The 25,080-nt window shown below is 34.7% G+C and overlaps 1 protein-coding gene across 2 annotated transcripts in view; it reads left to right on the top strand.

The window, feature by feature from the left end:
* The window catches only part of LOC128988606 (uncharacterized), a 57,484-nt gene that overhangs the window by 17,495 nt on the left and 14,909 nt on the right, over window positions 1-25,080 (top strand). Inside the window, exons 10-15 of one of the 2 annotated variants that reach the window (XM_054410047.1) lie at window positions 13,284-13,447; window positions 15,106-15,450; window positions 16,246-16,370; window positions 18,395-18,561; window positions 18,883-19,122; window positions 20,845-20,987. In XM_054410047.1, coding sequence (XP_054266022.1) covers window positions 13,284-13,447; window positions 15,106-15,450; window positions 16,246-16,370; window positions 18,395-18,561; window positions 18,883-19,122; window positions 20,845-20,987 — 1,184 coding nt within the window. The remainder of the gene's footprint in view (window positions 1-13,283; window positions 13,448-15,105; window positions 15,451-16,245; window positions 16,371-18,394; window positions 18,562-18,882; window positions 19,123-20,844; window positions 20,988-25,080) is intronic. The other variant, XM_054410048.1, reaches the window with a different exon arrangement.

The raw sequence follows: 25,080 nt of genomic DNA, 5'->3' as shown, positions 1-25,080 counted from the left end.
GTCCAAAAGAAGCATTTGCAATGTTATTTTTCACCACACTATGATGTTTTTGGCTGTATTACATACGTTAATTGGTGGCTGAAAGTTACGTTTTGCTGGCCATGCCAGCTGTCATCGTAATTTGGGGACCGAGCAGGTTTTTACAGGCCGGGGCCGCAAAATCAGCTGTCCGCTTACTTACCTAAAACATGAATGCATTTTAAATACACAATCAAAATCCATAGCATTGCAATAGAATTGTGTTATTGTCACCGTTGCCTAGCAACTATTTATTTTTATTTTTGCTGATTCTTCAAATTATTTCTTCACATAACCTTAAAGTTGTAGTTGTGTTGACTATCAGTGTGCATTATTATAGTGGTGAATAGTGGTAATAGGGTATAGTGTGGCAAAAAAATAGCGTTCGTACCACGGACCGAAATGGTTTTGCAGCTCTCGATCGATTTAAGTTCTCGACTTCGTCTCGAACTTAAAAACTATCTCGAGCCGGCAAAACCTCATTTTCGGCCCTAGGTACGAAATATACTATTCTGATTTTAAAATTAATTTTCTTCTTTATCATGTCATGTTTTGCAATATAACGTTCGATTACGAAATCAGTGGAAAATCCTTTTATCACAGCAATTCTTAAATTATTTCTTATTGAACTATCTTATATTTATTGTACGGGTTGGTGTCTGCCTTTTTCACCACTTTTGCCTACATTTTATCATATTATTCTACACATATCAAATATTTATGTAGAAATATCTGCTCTCATCGTGTCTAATAAAATCCAAACATAGAAACCTTGCCTAAATGGTACCCATCTTGACAAATTATTTGCACCTGCCTATATTACGGACTTTGTCACACTGGGTTGGTAACATTAATGAAAATAACACGACATTTTGGCTGTAAAATATGGTACAAAGAGAAAATACTATTTATTCAGCTCCTGTCATGACAGAAAGGTCATATTCCTTTTAAACTAGATCACATAATCCTTTATAAGATACATTGATTAACAATATGTAAACGTCAATATATACGTAACAGCCAATTTACAGTAGTTTTGCTTTTGGGAAATGTCCCATTGCTATGTCATTAGCATTATTTGTTGCCAATGAAGCCGCAAGACCATATGAACACAAGGAGGCCCCTAACAGTTCAAGAATAAAAGCCAACTTCACTTCAAGTATTCCACTACACCTAACAATCCGTAGAGAGATAATATTGACAACTTAATGTTATTGATAAGGATGAGACAACTAACTGACATCCCCCATGTCAAGGAATTCCAGCTTTAACAGTAACCCCACAATCAATTTCTCAAAACTATGCTTGAGGGTTATTCATTGGCACATAAGTACGATATGAACTGACGCGACACACGACTTGTCGAAGGAAAAATCAAACTTACACTATTATTACCGTAGGTCTCATGGTAAGACCTAGACCCGGGACCGATTTACTTTTTCGTTTTGAGGTCCCCAGAGGCCAAAAACACCATCCGTTCAAATTCATATATATATAATATATAAAATTCTCGTGTCACAGTGTTTGTCTGCAAACTCCTCCGGAACGACTTCACCGATCGTTATGAAATTTGGTGTGTAAATTCTGTAGGTATGCGAATCGGACGTAAACAATTTCCCGTTTCGAAATTCTTAAAAGGGCTCCGCCCCAGTGGCTCTGGAGTTTCCCATGTTAACCTTATGAGAAATGGAATTAATGAATCTTAACAGCTGTTTCAATTAAACAAGTTGGTTCTGTTCTATGATGTTCAATAGCATTAAAGTTACAAGGATTACCAACAGGCAGTGGCGTAACAAATTTGTACGGGCCCCCTGCAAACTTATTTTTTGGGCCCCCCTCTCATGAGTTATTTTTAGACCACCGATACAACATAATCAAACGCCCACCCCCTCCCCCCAGAGTTATTTTTGGACCACCGATACAATGATCAAACAGATTAATCATAAAAAGAGTAGTAAATAAATTATGAAAAAAATCTTAAATTAAAAATTTAAATATTAAGTTATGGGCTATGTTCCAAAAGGATGTATTAAGTATTTCAGTCGTGGTTTAATAAAAGTGTTACATCACTTCATCATTATATCAATATTAGTGATTGTAAATAGTTTTGAAATCAAATTTAAAAACCCCTTTTTTTCCATCGTCTATCAGAATGTACTGTTCAAGGAGGTTAAACATTTTACATTTAATTTATCACACATGTTATCATTTTTTATTACCCTGATAATTAGACTAATTTGTTAATTACAAGGCAAAAATGTGGTTCGAATTCCCCTATTAACCCCCTTAGGCCCCTTAGTTGCCTTTAGATGTATTGGCATTAATTAACATCTGTGTCTAAGGAATATGTCGGCCTTAGTCCCTTTCAAAACTAAAAGGTTGGGCCACTCATCCTACACTCATCTCTAGTGATGTAAAATACCCGGGTATTTAAAACTCAGGGTAAATACCCTGGGTATTTACCCGGGTAAATACCCAAAATCCATAAATACCCGGGTATTTTGGGTATTAATAAAATCGATTGAAATTCATTTATATTCACCCCTAAATATGTTATTGTTATCATTACATGAAAAATTAGGATAGTCTATACCGTAACACCTTTTACAGTAACTTGAAGCTTTGCTAGTACCTTTTATTTAATGATTTTTAGCACTTTTTTTTTTAATAAAACATAAAGTTTTTAAATAAGAATGGGGTTTCCTTTTTTATCAAGACAACACCTCATCAGAGAAATAGTGAACCTAAACCTACTTCTACTGTTATTAAATTATGATAGTTAAATTTTTTATACCGGTAATATAAATGGCTTGGAAGGCTAGACAGACCTAAGGCAGAATGGCAGAATACTAAAACTAATTAAACTTTTCTGTGTTACCGCTTAGTTGGAAACAATAATATATTTGGATAAACCTACTAATAGCTATTTACCTTACAAGTGTAGTAAGAGCGTTTTCACATCACGCAGGTGAAAGTTGTGCAACGAGCGGAAGCGAGTTGCATAATTTACCTAAGTGATGTAAACACGCTCTTGCGTAACGTGTAACGTACAAGATTTTACCTGACCCGACAATATACAGGAGGTTACGAACAATATTTTTCATTATCCATTTCACTCATCTTCTAACAGTAACGTTCATTTACAAACAAAAGCTAGGTTAGGAAAATTCTTCAAAACATAACAATAAAATTCAAGCGCACAGCTGATTTCTAGCGTTGAACGTCGTTGGCTCCATAGAGGTATATTTTTTAAGTTAAGCACTCAATGTTATTTAAATGGGTTTCATTACCTCACCGAGTGAGTTTTTTTCAACTTTACATCACTCGAGAAGTAACGAAGTTATATACATCACGCTTGGGATAGGGAAGTTTAACATGGCGGGTTAGGTAAAAAAATGTATCACCTGTTTTTTGGTTTAACTTAATATAATTTTGAAAGATTTATTGTGCTATAGATTTAAATATTTTGTATCACAAGTTTATGAAATTAGTTTTTTTTTATTTTGATACCATTGATGCCACCAAAAGATCTAGAACAAAAATATTATTAAATCCTGCCATCCTACAGATTGAATTTTAATTATTTTTTAAAGTTGTTTACACGCCTAGGCCACTACTAGGTTAAATTTTCGTGTATTTATAAATAATCTATATATTAATTTGAAACTGTTTTTCTTTGTGACAGCTATTTTGAGAGAACGGCTGGGCGTAGAAACTCGGTAGAGGTGTCTAAAGAAAGGTCCTGGTCTGTAGATGAGCCATCAAAAGAGAAACATGGAGAATTCCCTCGGGGCTCTGCCCCAGTGGCCTTTAAATTCCCATCCCATGTTATTCTTATGGAGGAAAACGAGGTTTTGTCACAGCTAATTTGAGAGAACGGCTGGGCGTAGAAACCTGGTAGGGGTGTCTAAAGAAAGGTATTGGTCTATAGGTGAGCCCTCAAAAGAGAAACGATGTAAATTTCCTTGGGGCTCTGCCCCAGAGGCCTTTAAAGTTCACTCTGCAATTTTGTTTACATTTCGACCATATGGATAATTTTACACTACTGATGGTACCATTAGTCTGTGCTCGTGGTTGTAACAGCTGTCGTGTGGATGCGGGGAGGTGAGGGGGCTCTTTTCTAAAAACATTAGTTAGTTTTGCTGTCACATAAAATCGCTGTCAGTGTTTATTTGTTTGTTTACCTTTTTAATTGTAAACAGTTCAATGTTTTGTTTGTGATATTCTTAACCTTTTTTCACGTTTCGTTTTTTTTTCTTAATTTAATATACACACACATTTTTCTAATTTTGTACCTTTCATTATCATTATTAGGTGTACAATTTGAGAATCCTTCTAATTATGTTACAAGATGAACATAATAACATAGCATAACAACAACATAATTTAAACAAAAAATCGGAACCTCAAGTCGCAATTGGAAGGCCAAGTTAATAAAGGTGACTATCCTTCTTAGGGATTAGAAGAATGTGACTGCTCCCACCGAGGGAAAACGTGTGAAAACAAACAAAATACCCATAAAATTGCTGAAAAAGACAAAGATTTCACGTCAGTTCTAAACTACACCACAAAAAGGTATGACCTAAGGGCCTAAATTAGTATTTGACGTTAAAATACTGAAATATGAGAAATGTGAAAGAATGAGAATATGTGAGTTGGATCACTTTATGCTGATCGCTCATTTGCTGAAGTAAAGTGAAAAGAAGATCGGGATCTTGGATTAGAGGAGAAAATAAGAACACGAGAACGATTTATTTATTAACCACGACCACAGGCCTACTGTCTCGTTGAAATGTGGAGTTCTATCGCTTATGGGTTACTCGTTGACGAGGACGGTTGTAAAATGAGTGGACTTTCCTAATTTACTGATTGTTGCTAAATTTATAACCTTTGTTGTTTGGTTATTTTCACAAGGTCTTAGTATAAATATGTTTGTATACTTAATTAAAGTCTATAATCATCTTATTAACTGGATGCTTTATTAATTCATTTACCCATATCCAAATATAACTGAAGGATTATTTGTTGTTCAGATTTCAAAAATATAAACCACTTTGACAAATCTTGTAAAATTGACGACTACTAAAAGACTTCTTTAAGCTTATGACTGATTTTTATCTAACCGTGGCTGTATTATCATAAGCATATAATATCAAACTGAAAATAAATATAAAACACCAGTAAAAGCAAATGTAGGCCTAAATAGTTGAATGATAAAAGTTGATTAACACATTTTAGTTTATTAACTATTTACAAGGTAAGGCCTGTAGGCTATATATTTTAAACGAGGTCTTCAATGTCACTCATATCATCGTCTTCTTCGTCACTGCTGTCGCTGTTTCCTACTGATATGACCATTGATTCCACGAGGTCGTCGATCCGCGGCTCAGCTGAAGCATAATTATTTTCAATAGTTTTTACATGGTCGCACTTGTTTTTCCACTCTGTTGCACCAATAATATCAAATTTTTCCTGTGCCAATGAACGGATGCTCTCGAAGCTACAATTTACGTTTCTGCTAGCTACATAACCTTTTACTTCAGCCCAAATAAGTTCTATTGGGTTTAGATCTGGGTGGTAGGGGGGGAGACGAAGAATAAAATGGTCAGTACCCGTGAGTAGTTCATCAATTTCATATCGAATGAATCTTGGTTTGTTCAGCAGTACAAGCTTGTACAACTCGGGAACCAGCATTTCGTTTGAATATTGTATTCCATGTTTGGTTAGCCAGTCCTTCATTTCTTGTTTCCTACTATTTGATGTGGGTGCTTTGTCTAATTGCGCATTGTGATAAGGTGCGTTATCTACAACTATCACGGACTTCGGTGGTATGTTCGGCAGAAGTTTCTCTTTCATCCACTTGATCATGGTTTCCTTCCTGACATTGTCGTGATAATCACCCGTGGTGCTCGATGCCTTCCACATCGTCAATGCGTTAGGGACAAAACCAGCTTCACTTCCTGCATGAATCATTATTAGGCGTTGTCCTTTAGAAATGGGTACACGCATTCCCTTGGTTGAGTTGTCAGACCACGATAGACTTGAAACATGGCTTGTTAAAATATATGATTCGTCCATGAAAATAATAGTAAGACCCTCATTTCTGAAACGTTTGACTGCTCTCAAATAAGAAATTCTCTTTTCCCGGATTTCGTTTGTCTCAATCAGCATTTTTCGGTTGTTCTGCGTTTTCCTCCATCTGAATCCAAGCTCCTTCAGAATTCTCCTAAGGCTTGATTTTGATCCTTTGAAATCTATCCGTTTTTTTAGTTCCTCGTGTAGTAAAGAAACTGTTGGTAGTATTTTATGTTGAATGTGGAACTCATACACCAAGCGTCTTATCAAAGCCTTATCAAAATCATCCACTCCAGTGACGGGCCTTTTTCTGCTTTCTTTTAACTTACTAGGAGTACAAAAACTTTTGTTGCTATCATCGTCATCATGTATTAGTAGTGCTTTAAGTTCGCCATTAATCTTCGTTATGACTCGCTCCGAGACCCCTGTTGCCACTGCTGTTCGGGCGCGAGCTTTTGCCAAGGGAATGCTTACAGCTTTATCGTCAGCCTCTTTTTTCATAAACTGGTAAACATTGCTTACTATTTCCCGACTCTGTCCGTTCAGCGTCCTACCCTTCAACTTACTTTTCACTCTGTCACACATAATTCTATGTATGCCGAATACGTTAAAACACAGTATTAAACAAAAAACACAGTTAAACTAAACTAATCTTTCCGTTAAACACACTCTGCTATAATAATATTTAGAAAAGAATATAAATATTTACTTTTTTCAATCAGGTGATTCAATTTGAAATTAGATTATTCCAGCTAGAAATTTTATAGACCACTATTGGTGTGAGTGAGACCATAATGGAGTGAGTGAGCCCAAGTTTTATAGAATGGCTAGTAGCGTCAGATCCGCGCGCACAGACTAATGACACTGTCTGTACTTTTAATGAGCCAGCTGTTAATATTAAAATTGTATTCAAAGGTTTACTGAAACTGTCTTAAAAATTAATTAAATGTTTAATTAATTAAATGTTTACATTATTATTTATGATTTTAAATGGATTCTCCACTGCATGGCAAGTTTTTTATAGTTTCAACAAAATGATGAATTTATGATACGTTTGAAATGTTTTGTTCAAAAATCTATGCTTTATTGCTCTTAGAAAATTTTAAATTATGAAATAAGTGTGACTTATCAATTTCAAAGGAACATATAACTATTCCTTATCGGGTTAGCTTATACATATTGTAAGGTTGGCACTTGCATTTTTTCCTACTTTCAATCACCATTTATTTTTAAATTCAAGAAAGAACACCTGAGATTCATTTATTGGTATAACAGTTTTTGATAATCGGGTTGAAAATTGTGTCATAGATGAGTACGTTGAGGATGGGAGCTGTGTTCGAGTTTTGGAATAGACTAACTACGGAGTCTATGGTTTTGGTAAAGTAGGTGAACTAATGTCAATTCAGGTATTTAAAAAAAATATGTACACAGTTTTTGCTTTGATGTACACATGTAGCTAGGTTGAACAACGCATCTTAACCTCACTACATACAACATTTTCGGAAACAACAGTGTCATCACATCTCATCGCATTTGCATAATTTGTTACCAATGCTGGACTAGGTTATGGATTTGGTTCCGCAAATGTTCAAGATTTGTGATAAAATTTCCTACAATTATGGTTCATTCCAATCCACGAAATACATGCACAGCTTTATGTGATCTATATGGCCAAGGCAAAACTACCCCATAAGTTAATGAATTATCAAGTAAGAACAGGACACAGAGCAAAGAATGAACAGGATGATTACATACATGGGTCGATGTGGCAAGAGAAGGATTTAAAATTGCTGAGATCGAAGTAAGAATGTTACTGCTTTCTGGAGAATCAGATATTTTTATAAAAAAAAGATGAAGATTTACATCTTTTAAGATAATTTCGGATACAATCTGAATGATTTTCCTAAAGCAGATGGAATTAGTGGTTAGTAATAAATATTGACTCTTTCCGTAACATGATAGACTAATTATATGAACTCATTCTCCCATATAGTGAAAGTGGCTTTGGTATGAAACAAACTCATGAACAAACAATTATAAGACTCCTAAAAAACCTTTTGGGCAACCTAAAGCCGATAAAAAGAAAGGTAGGAAATATTGTGTTAAACGAATTCATTAATCACGTTTTTTAGGGAACACAATCGTCATAGGCCTACTTATTATTGCTTATCCTCCCTTCATATAACTAAGATTTTAATGACTTCACTCTATCCAACGCAGTTAGCTGAATTTACATAAAACCTCAAGATTAACTGTCGATTTTGACGGGGTTCCACTAGTAATTATTACTTTGCAAATTATTTTTCTTCACTTTCAATAAAATAAATTGATCTATCTATCATAGAAATTAAAAAATAATAAGTAGTCAGGACCAGTGCAACCATGCGACCAGGGTATTTATGCCGATTATGCTTTATGCTCAGACCTGGGTATTTATGGCGATTGTACCCAGAAGTAAAATGCTAGTAGTGACCATATGAAATTTTGTTTAACACATTTTATCATCATTTTACTATCCTTACAGGGTGATAATTGCAAAAAAAAAATCTCAATCTTCTCTAACTTTAATAAAAATTATAAATACCCAGTTTTTGGGTATTTACCCGGGCCTGGGGTAAATTCCCGAGTAAATACCCAATTTATATTTACCTACCCACTGGGTATTTACCCGGCCCACATCACTACTCATCTCCATTAATTATTGGCTTAAAATACCTACATTGGTATGGTCACCATTTCAAAGTAAAGTATTAAAGGCAATCAATCAATTATTTAAGATGGGGACGCCACTATGTGCGTATTTAACCCAAATATGAATGAAGGATGAGAAAGTGTTAATTTATTAGGTTGGTTTAATCTTTGGTTATAATTATCTCATACACTAAAAGCTGGTTAATTTAATAGATTAACGTACTTTTATCACATGCTAAAATAGCCTATTGCATTTTTTATTTTATCTTTGTATGGATTTCAAGCGTCTTATTATGTTTAAGTGTTTATCTTACAACAAATGTCTTTAGTATTGGTTAATTGTGAGTTAAAATAAGATATGGGCTAACTAACACAGTCAGCAGAGTACCAGTACAGTATATTGTATTTAACAAAATACAATCAATATTAGGACAAAACTAAAATGTAAAATAATACAATATTAAAAGCCCCATCCAACGTTCATGACTACAGGCTCCAAAGTAACAAAATGTTTGCAGACGACATAAGCAGTGTACGAAATCACCGAGAAGTAAAATATTTCTCGGTGACGAAAGTAAGATTGCATAATAATCAAAAACCCACGTTATAACACTTTAAATTTGTTACCCTAGTTCGTTATCACTGAAGAGGCCTAACGAAATTAAACGATAACTGATAACAACATATTATTAATAACAGCAATGTTATTACTTGTTCAATACAATTATTTAATGATTTATAATACATTTAAATAAAGAATGAACTCCAATTTTTCGGCCTCCATTCGTCTCACGGGCTCGTCTGCTGGCCGTTTCCCGCTCACCGGTTCGCGGGCCCCCTCAGCTCCCGGGCCCCCCCGCATCGCGGGCCCTGCGGGCCCTTCTGTTACGCCACTGCCAACAGGGTGCAGCACTATTATTTATTTTACATTTATGACAACAGCTAATTTGCAACCAAAAGGTGAGTGAGCGTAGCGAACGAACTTCAACCTGGAGGCGAGTTAGCGTAGCGAACGAGCTAACCTGAAGGCAAGTGAGCGCAGCGAACGAGCTCCAACCTAAAGGTGAGTGAGCGTAGCGAACGAGCTCCAACCCAAAGGTGAGTGAGCGTAGCGAACGAACTTCAACCTGGAGGCGAGTTAGCGTAGCGAACGAGCTAACCTGAAGGCAAGTGAGCGCAGCGAACGAGCTCCAACCTAAAGGTGAGTGAGCGTAGCTAACGAGCTCCAACAAAAAGGTGAGTGAGCGTAGCGAACGAACTTCAACCAGGACGTGATTGAGCGATGCGAACGAGATCATCTTGAAAATTAAACGTAACGGTACTTAAATTATAAATAGTCAAAGGCAAGACAACGTCTGCCGGGTCGGTCTGTCTTAGGGGAAACCTATAACTTAGGCGATACGAAGTTCGCCGGGTCAGCTAGTATATATATATATATTTATATATGTGTCCGTTAGCGCGATAAATCGAGCAAAATTGATCCGATTTTGATGAAATTTGGTACAAACGTGTAAACCTACATTTATTCGAACGAGTTTGCAAACCAGCATAATCGGACCATGGGATTAGGGGTTTATGGGGGGTTTTATGGGGTAAAAATGGGTTTTTCTCATTTTTGACCCTAAAAACTTTAAATTTCTAAATTTATCTCTAGACCATTTTGAAGAGCTTAAAAAAACAAATAATTTAGTATATTGAAGTGTTTTTGAATGTTCATTGACTACAGAGAAAATTAAAAAAAAATTTTAAATTTAAAATTCCCATGTTATTCTTATGGAGAATGAATAAACTGTTCTAGTTTGCTTGTTTATGGATATATTTTAATCAAATTTGGCAATTTGGTTTATTTCATACTAAGCTATCAATATTTTAATTGAAAAAGCACACCTCAACATCTTCTCTGTAGCAGCAAACCTAACTACTCACTAAAATTGTTATTTAAATAGGAAATAAATCTGAAAATTTATAGGGAATATTTTAGTAGAAATCAAGCCGGGTAAATGGAAATTCGCTTAGTATGCAGGTTTGCTGCGATGGGGGTATTTTCAAATTCAAAGAGTTTTTTGAAACTGTATTTAGTTAAGTTTTCCTCTGAACAGCCTGTTTGCTGTTTTTGCATAGTGCATGCATTTTGCATGAACTGCATTTGTTTGCTTTTTATCTTTTTGTGCATGGTCTTGAACATATTTTTTTCACATGGTTGGTTTTGATCGATTTTTGCTTGGTTTGATTTTTAAGTCTTGATATTTATTTTATTTTATGCTTGTACATCATGCTTGTACATTGACATAGCCTGTAACAATGTTGTTGTTGATTGGCCAAATAAATTCATTGTATTCATTGTATAAATTTATTGTATTCATTGTATTCATTGTAAGATACGTTGATTAACAATATGTAAACGTCAAAATATACGTAACAGCTAATTTACAGTATTTTTCCTTTTGGAAATGTCCCATTGCTATGTCATTTGCATTATTTGTTGCCAATGAAGCTGCAAGACCATATGAACCAGGAGGCCATTAACAGTTCAAGAATAAAAGCCAACTTCACTTCAAGTATTTTACTACACCTAACATTCCGTAGAGAGATTATATTGACAACTTTATGTTACTGATAAGGCTGAGAAAACTAACTGACCTCCCCCATGTCAAGGAATTCCAGCTTTAACAGTGACCCCACAATCAATTTCTCAAAACTATGCTTGAGGGTTCATTCATTGGCACAGAAGTAAAATATGAACTGACGCGACGTGACGAAGGAAAAATCAAACTTACACTGTAACGGATATACCTCCCTTTAAAGTTAGAATATGTCTACCCAAAAAACATTTTCTTTTGAAATAAAATCATATTGCACTGATGAAATCACGATGACGTACGGTATGGGGAATATTTTATTCGTTGAATGATCAACCAAATTTGGCAACTAACTCAATTAATATCATTATTGTTTTTACACCTATTACTCTTTAAACAATGCTAAATGCTCAAAATATGTATATTTCACCCAATTTATCGCAGTTAGATGAATTAACGTAAGCCTTGAAAGTAACCGTCGATTTCGACGGGTTTCACCTAGTTTCTTATAATCAATGACAAAATCACAAAATAAATAAACTATCCCCATAGTTCTATAATATAGAACATTTTTTTAGTCAACCAGCTGTTATTAGTTATAACAAATTATATTGCACTAAAACAAACTAAATATTTTAAAGACTGCTCAAAACAATAAATTAGAACATCTAGTATATTTAAATAAACTCTCATCCTCTTACCGAATAAATGAACGTATCAATGATTATAGTATTATACATAGTATAAATAAGAAAATTCTACGTATGTCATTAAATTTTCATCCAAATGCTAAATTTGTGTCGAAAACGCTGAATGTTTATAGCTGTTACTGGGACGGGTGGCGTCGTCCTGTAATCCAGCTACTAGGAGGTCACGAATTGTGGATATTTATAGGCATGCACTGTGGATGCGATACTCCCTGATGTGGATTAACGTCCGCACGAGTGAGCAGTACTACGACTACCTGCAGTGCTATCCTGATAATTAGACCAATTCTTATATACCAAGGCAAAAATTATATTACCAAGGCGGTTCGGATTCCACTATAAACTGTAGGTCCCTTAGTTGCCATTAGCTGTATGGGCTATTAATTAACAGCTGTGTCTAAGGAATGTCGGCCTTAGTCACTAACATGACTACAAGATTGCGCCACTCATCCTACACTCTTCTCCATTCATACCTGGCTTAAAATACCTACTATGTATGGTCCCCATTTCATAAAAAAGTATTAAAGTATTAAAGGTATTATACCAAAAGCTAGAGTAGAATGTTAGCGTCGGCTGTTAGACTTTTTAAAATTTAAAACTTAATTTCTAAAAAACTGAAACCCTAAACTAAAATGATGGCTTCGGCATTCCCTAGTTCTCAAAGTTATCTTTCTTTCAACACAAAAATCATGTTAAGTGGTTGATTCAGAATCGTGAAATTAAAAAACACTGTCACGTTTTAATATATATGATGATGATTTCATATATGTATATGTTCATTGATTAATCTTTTCTGCTGTATAGCTTATTTGTGAAGATTAAGTATCACATGGTTTTAATATTGTTAAACAAATGATAAATAAAGTAACTTATGAAATGTTATGCTGAGAAACTGACTATTCTTATTTTACTAAGATAACCGACAATATATTATTGGTTGCCAACAAAAGCTAGTTTTTGTTAAAATTTTATGTTTTTTGATACTAAGTGATGCAATGAGGCTTTTATCTTTATTTTTAGTAGGTTTAGGTGTTGGGTTGGCTGTTAGTTGGCTAGTGGATCGAGTCTTTGCACCACCTCCTCCTCCTGCTGATCCTGCTCCTGCAGTGAGGCCGATCAAGCCGGCTCCCGCTGACTCTTAAGTTTAAACTTCACATCCTAGACAAATACATGATGATATTATCCTACAACTCTACTGATGGTATGTTTCCAGTGGATCCTATCCAGCCGACCACCAAGAGGCCTTGTATTCCCTCGGAGACGATTGTGCCAGACAAAAGCTCTATCTGCAGAGGAGATGTAGTGTTTGAAGAGGACTTTAACACTCACTTAGGCAACACTTGGAGCCATGTCATAATGATACCGGACTCTCCTCAGGTAAAAATCTTCAAACATAGAACACACTAGTACCTCTTATATGATTATAACTGCACTGCGCGGCCAGAAATTTGCGTTTTCTTAACAGGTTGTTTTCTACTCCTAGTTCCCAAACCCGCGATTGAATTTCCATGTCAACATGAACATACTTTGCGTAGCATACATTACCTTGTAAATGCTACCAGTACAGTAGGTCTGAACTGAACAATGTCAGTAGATCAAAATTTATCTCACTGCATACAAATTTATTTCTTACTGTATTAAGGATAGCCTAACATAATTATTCAACTTTTGCCGCTAAAAATTAACTTAAATTTGCAAGGTCATCCCAACAAACTTGTAAAAGTAATTTATGAAATTGCAGTACATCTTTGACCTATTTTCATCTTAGCACTTAGGCTATTTTAATTACAGGTCTAGGTAAAGTATTTACTTTTGTGTTGTAATGCCGTTTGGTAATGGTATAGCATCTTTTTAATACAAAATCATAAATACTTATAATATACTTTAAATACTTTTTTATGAAATGGCAACCATACATAGTAGGTATTTTAAGACAAGTATGAATGGAGATGAGTGGCACGATCTTGTAGTCTTGTTAGTGACTAAGGCCGACATTCCTTCGACACAGCTGTTAATAGCCCATACAGCTAATGGCAACTAAGGCACTACAGTTTATAGTGGAATCCGAACCACATTTTTTGCCTTGGTATATATGAATTGGTCTAATTATCAGGATAGCACTGCGGGTAGTCGTAGTACTCACTCGTGCGGATGTTAATCACTAAAGAAATTAACTACTTTGTGAGATTAAATTTAAATAAATGGTATCAGCAATCCTAAACATAAGGCCTACTTTCTCCTATTGGCTTGTCAACAACATGTATCATGGGTAAGCAGTGGAAAGTTATGATTTTTTATAGGGAAAATCAATAAAGATTGCAATTACTTGAACCGTAATTTGTTAAGCAATGACAGTTGTTCCAATTTTAAGGACTAGGCTATAACATATAATTTTTATCAAAATCGTTCAGGCCATTTTTGAGAAAATTTAATTTTTCTGTTACGTTATTGGTTTTCATGGAAAAATCATCATTAAAAATACAAATTTAAAAAAATAATAATAATGCCTGGAGATACCATGGATTGGTACCTACAAACCAAATTTCATCAAAATCAGACCTCAGGTGTGACGTGTAGCTCTGTACACATCCACACATACAGAGATAGACAAACATCACTTCAAAAACCACTTTTTTTGGTTCAGGGGTGCCCAAAACGAATATCAATACTCAAAAATGTTGACGAAAACAATACTTTCTCCTTGTACTATGGTGTAAGGGGAGAAAGTAAAAACTAACTCATTGTAATCATCAGCATAATTTATTATTTGTCCTAGCTCTTTTGGGTAGTGCTACTTTGAGTGCAACTGATAAATTAATTTAATTTTCATTTTTATAAACTTAAAACTGTTGCAACACAAAAACTGTTTAAATTAGTAGAGTATTAGTTACTCCAACACCTAGTGTAGTAAAATCAGCTACAGCTAGCATACAGCTGTCTAAAACAACCAAAAATGTTTTTTAGACACTTTTCTACGTTCATACAACCTTCACCAAAATAAAAAATAATTTTAGCATAAGCTTTTTTTGTTTCAGGAAAATCTAGAACCGCAAATTGACATTCGAATACCCACTAACAAAAGAAAGAGATTCTCTGATTTTAACAAAGATAACCCCATTCTCACTACTGAAGAGACAGTCGAAGTCCTGGGAGTTTTTGTGGATAGAGTAGAACCTAAGGATGTAAACAGTATTTTTGGCGAATCAATAGCTTCACGTATGAATAAACTAAGTGTTACACATCAAGTCACTGCAAGGAGTAAAATTAGTAAAACTATAGATGATCTTGAGAAAGAGGAAGCAGGAGATTCAAAGGAAAACACATGTTTTGAATTTCCTGATTCGGAAACAGTGACACCCTCCTCTAGTGCTACAGGGGAGGTAAAATAAAATAAAGTTTTAAAAACCATAGAGCCAGTTAATAAAATAATTTTCAGAACAGGTTATCGAAATGATTTAACTCAACTTGCACAAATGCCATAGTAATGTCCATAGTGATGGAAATTTAACGTAAAAAAATATAAAATCAGAAAGCAATGTACGAAATTATTTATTTTTTATATTCAAGATTAGCTATCCAAACACACATTGGAAAAATACATTTTTTGGAGTTAAAAAATTGTTTGAACTGTAAACAAAAATGCAAATCATGGATAACATGGAACAAGAAAGCGTTTGTTTCAGTATGTCTTGATACAATTTTTTTGGGGGGAATAGAAATATGAACTGAATAAGAAAGAGTTCAATCAATCACAAGAAACACAAAACTTTATACAGTACACAAGACGTAAGAGTATTAATATTTCACTATCGTCCACTGAGGGCATTTTTAACATAGGTTTGAGTTGGTTGGGCTTTTTAAAATTGTTGTATTTTTAATTTTTTCTCGAATTCTCGGTGATTTAAAAAATTGTTGAGAACCTTTTTTCAATTAATTTTACCACCTCAAGACACATATTGAGCCTTATCAATATGGATTGAAGGTAAACGATTATTGATATGGATCAGTAAACGGGAAGAAGGTTTATTCTTAAATATCGATCTAATGGACCATTTCACTGAGCTGCGTACATTACTTAAGGGACTCTCAGTACTGTAGACTATATTTTCCAAAGATTATCCATTGAACAACATGGGTAAAAAACAGCGCTGATATTGTTTTTTTCTCTTTTGCAGGAATTTGAATTTGCTGTTTTTACTTCTGATCCAGCAAATAGTTTTACAACAAGGAACAGATTGGAAATCAAACCTACTTTCTACGATGATGAATTTGTTCAATCGGGGACATTGAATTTAAATGGGTAATTAATCATTTTGAATATTCAATTATTAATCATGAGTATACACTTTGAATGCTTCTTTAATCAGTCATCAAAAGCTCTAGCTCATTTTTACTTTCTCCCCCTATACCATAGTACCAGTATATGGAGAAAGTATTGTTTTCGTCAAAATTTTTGAGTTTGAGTTTTCAGTGGATATATTCGTTTTGGGTCCCCCTGGACCCAAAAAAGTGGTTTTCGAAGTGATGTCTGTGTGTCTGGATGTGTACAGAGCTAGAGACTACACCTGTGGTCCGATTTCGATGAAATTTGGTATGTAGGTTCTAATCCATTGTATCTCCAGGTGTTTTTTTATTTTTTTGAAATTTTTATTTTTAATGGGGATTTCCCATAAAAACCCATAAAAAACCGAAAAAATCGAATTTTCTCAAAAATGGACCGAACGATTTTGATAAAAATTTAGTATGTTGTAACCCTTTAAATTCTGAAAGAAATGGTACAAATCCCATTTCTGTAAAAATTACGGTTCAAAAGTTATGGCAAATTATGTTATTTTCCCATTAAAAAACCCATAAAATAACGAAAAATAGATCTAGAAAAAATCCTGTGTTGATTTAACATAGTATGTTATGGTCCTTATAATTTTGAGATTTTTTTCATGTTTTAGAAATTTTTATTTTTAATGGGGATTTTCCCATAAAACCCCATAAAATAACGGAAAAATTAGGATTTTCCCAAAAATGGCCCAAACGACTTTGATAAAAATGTAGTATGTTATAGTCCTTTATATTCTGAACAAAACGGCACAAATCCCATTCCTGTAAAAATTACAGTTCAAAAGTTATTGTAAATTATGTTATTTTCCCCATAAAAACCCCATAAAATAACGGAAAATCGGATTTTCCCAAAAATGGCATGAACAATTTTGATAAAAATGTAGTATGTTATAGTCCTTAAATTCTGAAAGAAATTGCACAAATCCCATTTCCGGATATGAGGTTGTTGACAAACTTATGGGAGAAAGTATGTGTCAGAATGCTGATACCGTTTATTTGTCTTACATCAGCCAGGACCATTTATTAAAAGGGGCGGCTGGGTCCAGTTTTGAACCTTTAAAAAGCTGCACTTTTTTCTCAAGATCTCTCACTCTTACACTCCATTTCTACCACTTATAGAGCTCGTGCGTTTCCTGGTGAAGCCTGGGGGGTAGGTGGTTAGAGTGGCTCTGAACCGGTATTGTATGGACTTCAACCCTACCCCCAGGCTTCACCAGGAAACGCACGAGCTCTACTACTCAAATCAAAGCTAGCCTATCTGTTCTTTATTGCCACCTTTTACATACATATTTCATATAGCTGTGAAAGGAGATCTTCAATGTAGACTGTTCAGACTAAGATACCTATAGTTTTCTCTTCAAGTAGACCTACAGTGTAACCCCTCCAAACCCCAAGTGAGAGACTCCAGCCCTTAGGTCACTGCATTATCACACAACAAATTGCCTCGACGTTAGCTTATGGTGGGGTTTTGAAAACGGTCTTCCTGAATATCCAGGAAGTTTAAACTTTGAATGCTTTTTCTTTGAAATGGCAACCATACGAATTAGGTATTTTAAGCCAAGTAATAATGGAGATAAGTGTAGGATGAGTGGTGCGATCTTATAGTCTAGTTAGTGACTAAGGCCGACATATTCCTTAGACATAGTTATTAATACCCCCATACAACTACCCCATACAGCCCATACAGCTAATGGCAACTAAGGGACTTACAGTTTATAGTGGAATCCAAACCACATTTTTGCCTTGGTATTAACAAATTGGTATAATTATCAGGATAGTACTGCGGATAGTCGTAGTACCCACTAGTGCGGACGTTAATCTACACAAAGGAGTATCGCATCCACAATGCATGCCTATAAATTTCCACAATTCGTGACCTAGTAGTAGCTGGATTACAGGATGGCGCCACCATCCCAGTCTAGCTAGTAGTCAAAATAGTAGAATGTATCTTATTTCACAAACAAGTATTTATTCTTAATTGTTTTTCAGGTGCACAGGAAGAGTAGGATCAAGACAGTGTGAGTTAAAAGCTTCATCTTACAACATTATACCTCCAGTCAAATCTGCCAGGATCCATACTAGAGATTCTTTCTCTTTTCGCTATGGAATTGTTGAGATAAGAGCCAAACTACCGCTTGGAGACTGGCTTGTTCCTGGTAAGTCACAAATTTTTATTTAGTTATTTGATTCATATATTTGTAATATAAATTTATTGAGTTACAGCAAATTTAACCATGTTTTCTCCATTTGGGCAAATATTCCATATAGGGAATAAGATTTTTACCTTTTACAAATTTAAGGGAAAATTTTAAAACTTATTTTATTAGTTAACAAACAAAATCTTAAAACTCTTTGGAAAAACATATATGACAAGTAACTGAGCACGATACTATGTGTTCCTATCCAAATTAACATCCAACTTTTATGTTTCTAAGCAATGTGAAAATCTTGTTCATTAATATAGTGACGTTTTTCAGAACTTTGGCTTGAGCCTCGAAACCACTTCTATGGACCGGGTTATACTTCAGGAAGGATACGGATTGCTATGCACAGAGGAAACAGTGATTTCAAGTGTCGAGGAGAAGACTTTGGATCACACAGACTAGAGTCGGGCGTAATGATGGGATCTCAGAATGTACAGAAGCGATCATTAACTACAAAGCTACCAGAAAACTGGCACGACCACTTCCACAACTATACCCTTGTTTGGTCACCAGGTAAAAATGTTAACAAACATTTCAATGAAACATTTAGACATAGCCTTCTATAATAGAAGCCCTTAAATGGTGTGTGGATAGATTGAAAGTGGACAGTGGTTCTTGATGATTGGCATTCAAATTCAATGAATATCCAACAAAAGTACCCATGATTAATCAACCGCAAGGTGGTCGTAGCTAAGAAATATGTAATCTTAAGGCTAAATAAGGCATCTCACTCAACTTTACAATATAAGTGCCATATTTGAGCAAAAATATGCCCAGTACGTCTTCAAACCTCGTTTAAGCTGCGTTTACACAAGGCTAAAGCTAGTGAGCAGACAGGTTATGGAGAAAGCTACCTGCCTCTAGTGTACAGGGTTGTTCAAAAAGAATGGTGCAAAACTAAACGGTTGGTACGACCGTTTCCATGATTTCAAACAGCTGATTGTTACACAAATGGAAAGGCATGTTTATAAGTTTGTTTTGACAAGATCATTTTTTGTCTCAGTTGCTTAGTTGAGTACCACAAAGCCTGCCAAATGGCCACTACAAAACAAGAAAAAGCGTTTTATGTTTTAGACTTTGCTTGTACTAATGCTTTTGTTTAGTGTTCAGCGGAACTTTCGGACTAAATTTAGGAAGGAGGCTCCTCATAGGAACTGCATAGCTCCCTGGATAAGGAAATTAAAGACAACTGGATGATTATGTGCCATGAAGAGTTCGGGCTATCCTCACACTCCGCCAGACACTGTTGAAAGAATCGAAGCTAAGTTTGCGCTAAGTCCAAAAACCTCGACAGTCAAAGCTGTTAGGGAACTTCACATACTGCAGTCTACGGTTTTACGCAAGCCTTTGAGACGAAACCTATACAAACTTCAGTTATTACAAGCATTGATGCATACCGACAAACCAAAACACACAGATTTTTGCCACAATAGCTTTGATTGTTGTTGGTATTCTTTAATTTTGTTGACAGGCATCATGGTACTCAACTATGCAACTACAACAAAACATAACCTTGTCAAAACAAACTTATAACCACGTCCTTTCCATTGGTGTAATAACCAGCTATTAGAAATAACAGAAACAGACATAACGGTACGGTAAAGGACCAATAAGGTTCAAGGATTGAAAAAAAGGAAATAAAATTGTAATGATTCGAACTTCAACCACAGAAAACATATTACTATAACCCAGAATGCCAACCGCGTGGTAAAAAGCATTAAGTGTAAGTTGCTATGCTGAGTGCATGGCAACGCTGGTGGCGCTGCCTACGATTGACAGGCAAAGCTCTCTCAAAACACTTAATGCTTTTTACCACGCGGTTGGCATTCTGGGTTATAGTAGTATGTTTTCTGTGCTTCAACTAATCAGCTGTTCACGCCAGTTTGATTATTGACTGGTGCAATGATTCCTTGCATCACTGTAAGTGGCAATGGAGGTTATATATGAAAACATAACCTCTCTTAGAAGTTATGAGTAGTGATTTTTAGTAATTAAAACACTGTCTTAGGTAAATTTGTGTACTCAACTCGCACAAATAGTGTTTAAAACACTCGTAGAAGTTTTTAAGGCACTCGCCAAGACTCTTACCTCAAATGTTCTACTCGTGTCGTTAACTCTATCTCCAAGCAATTGTTGCGTAAACTACTATTGCATACAAGTCACGTCAACTTATAAAACTTGGATACTTAACCCCTCCCCAACATGTGGTTGACCAGTTTTTGTTGCTGTTTACAGATAGTATTTCTTTCAAGATAGACAATGAAGATGCTCAAGAACTTCTCCCAGCAGGGCGAAGACTTTGTGAAGTTATTGGATTTAAAACCGATGAATGTCTTACTTGGAGTGCGGGGTCCAGAATTGCACCTTTTGATAAAGACGTGAGTTGAAATTTGAATGGTTATTAGTAAAGAGTTTTGCGTTGATATTTTTATTTGGCCAACTAATAGATTTAAAAATCAAAGCTGCATGTTATTTAATATTAGTAGCCTAAATGTCATTTCAAAATTATTTGTTTTTGAGGTATAGTTAAATTTAACCCATAGCCTAGTCTAAGGCTTTTAAAGTTTGTTTGAACCAATGTAATCAACAGAACTGCTAGTTCTGATGAAGTGCGACAAGTGTTCCCAGGCTAGTGTCCGAAGAGTAGAAGAGGTTTTTAGTGGGTAGTCTCTGGGCCTTAAGCCCGTTGGAGTCCCACACTACAGGCTAGCAACCTGTGTGCATAAATGCATTTTCCCACCTCTCCCTAAAAAAAGAAAAAAAAATGTAATCAACAGAACTAAAAAAATATGATTCAAATTGAAAAAAAGATAAAATGAATAACGGAGTTGACTACTATGAAACCACATACCGCTATCCCCTGTGTATTCTTTTTGTGTACTCTTTTTGAATGCTTTTGACTTTAGTGGTTCAAGGAAATCAATCAGCTGATCCTAGTCAAAGATAAAGCAGCCATACGTTCCCAGGGCTACAGATATACAAGGGCTGGCTCACTCCTTTGATGTTAGCGGTCGCCGTCTGATCCTACTTCCCCTCCCCCGCCCCTCCTTAGCGCTGGTACATCGGCGCGAGCGGCGACGGTAGCCTAGCACGGCAGTGCATATGTCACCCAGCATCTACGCACATATTAAAAATTGTGTTTATAACAATGTAGTTTTATAATGGGATTTTTTAAGCGGATTTCGTTAACCCTCCAACTGGCAATGGGTGAACTGTGAAGTGGCAAGACATTTTTGGCGATTTTGTAGTCATATATTCGAAATTTCATATAAACTAAACCAACAGACAAAACCTATAGGCCCGTATACTTGAAATTTTCGTAATGAAATTAAAAATTGGAAAATGACAACAAAATAAATATTTCGAATATTGTAGGGAATATTGACATTAGGTAGAAAAGAAAATTTTTTTATTTTTAAATTTTGGAAGTAAAACTGTGCTGCATGAACCAAATATGTTTCCTGTAAACTTTAAGATAAACAAATTGTTTGGAATTTATTTTCCTACATGAAAATGTAAAAATATTCTAACTAGGCCTACTATTTATTTGTACAAAGTTATGGTCCAATACCCCCGCCGCAGCATACCTGCCGACTAAGCAAATTTCCATTTGTCTGAACTGATTTTCAATTTAAATCTATTTAAATAACATTAGGTTTAACAAGTACCTAGGTTTGCTGCTACAAGAAAACTAATTAAGCGAGTTTTTTAGTAAAATATTAATAGCTTAGTATAAAAGAAATAAATTGGCCAAGTTTAATCCAAATTTATCAATAAACAAGCAAACTACATCATTTTACAATATTCTCCATAAGAATAACATGGGAATTTTAAATTTACAATTTTTGGAATTTTCTCCGTTACCAATAACCGTACAAAAACACTTTGATATACTAAATTATTTGCTTTTTTAAGCTCTTTAACAAGGTCTAGAGAGAAATTGAGAAATTTTGTGTTTTGAGGGTCAAAAATGAGAAAAACCATTTTTTACCCCATAAAAGTCCCCGTAAAACACTGTTCCCATGGTCCGATCATGCTGGTTCGCGAACTCATTCAAGTTTATACCGCCTTACACCTTCAAACCAAATTTCATCAAAATCGGACAAAAATTACTCAAGTTATCGCGTTCACGGACGTATATATATATATATATATAAATCTATATATATATATATATACATATATAAAAATTTGAACGAATAGTGTTTTTGGCCTCTGGGGACATCAAAATGAAAAAGTAAATCGGTCCCGGGCCTAGGTCTTACCGTGCCACCTACGGTAATAGCTACTTCCCTATAGGGAAATTCGCTAAAAACAATAAAATTACAAGTTTCACGATTTTGCACAACAAATTTCAAACAAAAGCCAAATAAATGTATTATCAAGAGATAAAGTAAAAGTATACATTTTTGTAAAGGCAGTAATATTGGAGATTGAATGAAGTAAGAGTTGTTCATGGAAAATTATCATTTGAATAAAGATTTATGACTTTTAATAAATGTTTATATTTTTCCATAAAGACATTTTGTTATTGACACATGTATATTATTTTTCAAACACATGAAACCCACATACCAACTATATAAAATGAAAGTAAACTTATTTCCCTACATGAATATATACGGTTATTAAGACAAATATAAATAAATAAATATTTTATAGTTTTATTCTATAAAATGCTTCTATGTGCCTTTTTCATGTGGCGATCAGTTAGTTAATTATGACGGACAAAATTTTTCAAAAACAGGCTAAATATAATGTCCCAGACCACACATTTTGTAAGTATATCCACATAAAACAGTATACAAACTAAATATGTACAAATTTACAACTAATAAATATGATAAATATGATGATAAAATCACACCCGCGACATTTGTTGTTGGTAAACAGTCAATAAAGTTCACAAAAGCCGGCTAAAAATAGTGTCTCAAGTTTATAAAAGTAATGTCGCATTTCAGACAAGGCAGTAGAATAAAAAATATCCAAACTAAACATTTACAAATTTACAACCTATAATCATGATGTAAACTGATAAAGTAAAATCACACCAAAACTTTTAGACTTGTTGAACTAGTTGGTCAACAGAGATTGAGGTTAGTTAGTCAGACAACTTTATTTTAATGTATTGAAATCTATATATACTTATTTAATACGCAAGCATGTTTTTTGTGACAATAACTCCTCCGAAACTACTGAACCGATTGACATGTTTTTGGTGTCATTGGAAAGAGCGTAACGTGAAGTTGTGCAGGAAACTTTCTTTTTAGGGAAATAATCAGAGAGTGAGGCCCTGAGGCCCTTTAAAGTTTCATATTTCTCCATAAGATTAACATGGGAAACAAAATTTGTAATGCAACTCCAGCTGTTGTCAAAAATTAAAAGTGAGAAGAAAAACATATGTTAATTTTAAACAGTCAATAAGTTTGCTAATTTTACAGTTTGCTTCAAACATTATTACTGACTTGGTTGAAATGAAATATTTACTACTGTATTTGAATTCGGGTTGGCGTAAATATTACAATGGAAAAAAGCGAGAGAGCCTGGATAAATTGATATATTCTTTTATGTACATCTTGAATATTTCCATAATCTTTAGATCGAATCCTTTAAAGTAATCAGATATTATGAACGTTATTCCTTTTAAAATAACGCCTCTAATACTTAGAAATTGCTCGAATTCGAGCAACAGGGACACTAGTATATATAATAAAATGCAATAGATAAATTTAAATTCTTTTCCTTCCTGCAATAGTTACAAAATACTTAGTATAATTTATTTTCATACAACTTCAATGTACTTTATATAACCGAAATGAGTTCTTAAAGTTGGGATGGATAAATAAATAAAACAGTTATTACAACATAACTTAATGTATCGGATCAATAAGTACAGTATTCTTAACCATCGCTTTACCGTCCACTCCCATCCTTAAATATCTACTAAAGTTACTTTCTTTATTTATTAGAATTGGTATTATACGTAATCCTATTTGAAAATCAATTACTTTTATTAAATACAGTAATACCTAATAAAAAATTTGCATAGTGCTTATTCGACACTAAATGTGCGGCAATACCAGCGCTCACTTAGGCAAAGCTATACGGTACCGGGAGTCCGATGTACCGCTGTTACGTCACAGCAGCGGAGTGGTGGGGAGCCACCTGGCATCACTTTCTGAGCTCGCGTGGCCTAGCCCTTGTATATCTGTAGCCCTGATATGTTCCATTCACTTAAACTTGACTTGAACTATGAACCCTCATAGACTACGTAACTAAAGTTGACTTCTCTTCCCATTGTAATATCCAAAGCTCGTTTTAACACACTCACTCCTGTGTGGTGAGAAGCTTTACATTCAGAGGAGTGTGACGGCTGGGACTGAACCTGTTAAAGTCTGGTTTATGTTTTATTAGTGACACTGAGCGCTAGCGTCAAAAAACATTTTATTCTTTAATTTTAGGGTTTATTTG

Source organism: Macrosteles quadrilineatus, unplaced genomic scaffold, assembly GCF_028750875.1.
Source record: "Macrosteles quadrilineatus isolate MER2022 unplaced genomic scaffold, UCM_ALF_1.0 Scaffold_3__2_contigs__length_128488019, whole genome shotgun sequence".
Classification (NCBI taxonomy): domain Eukaryota; kingdom Metazoa; phylum Arthropoda; class Insecta; order Hemiptera; family Cicadellidae; genus Macrosteles; species Macrosteles quadrilineatus.
The sequence above is the reverse complement of the archived record's forward strand: the minus strand, read 5'-3'. Positions and strand labels throughout refer to the sequence as shown.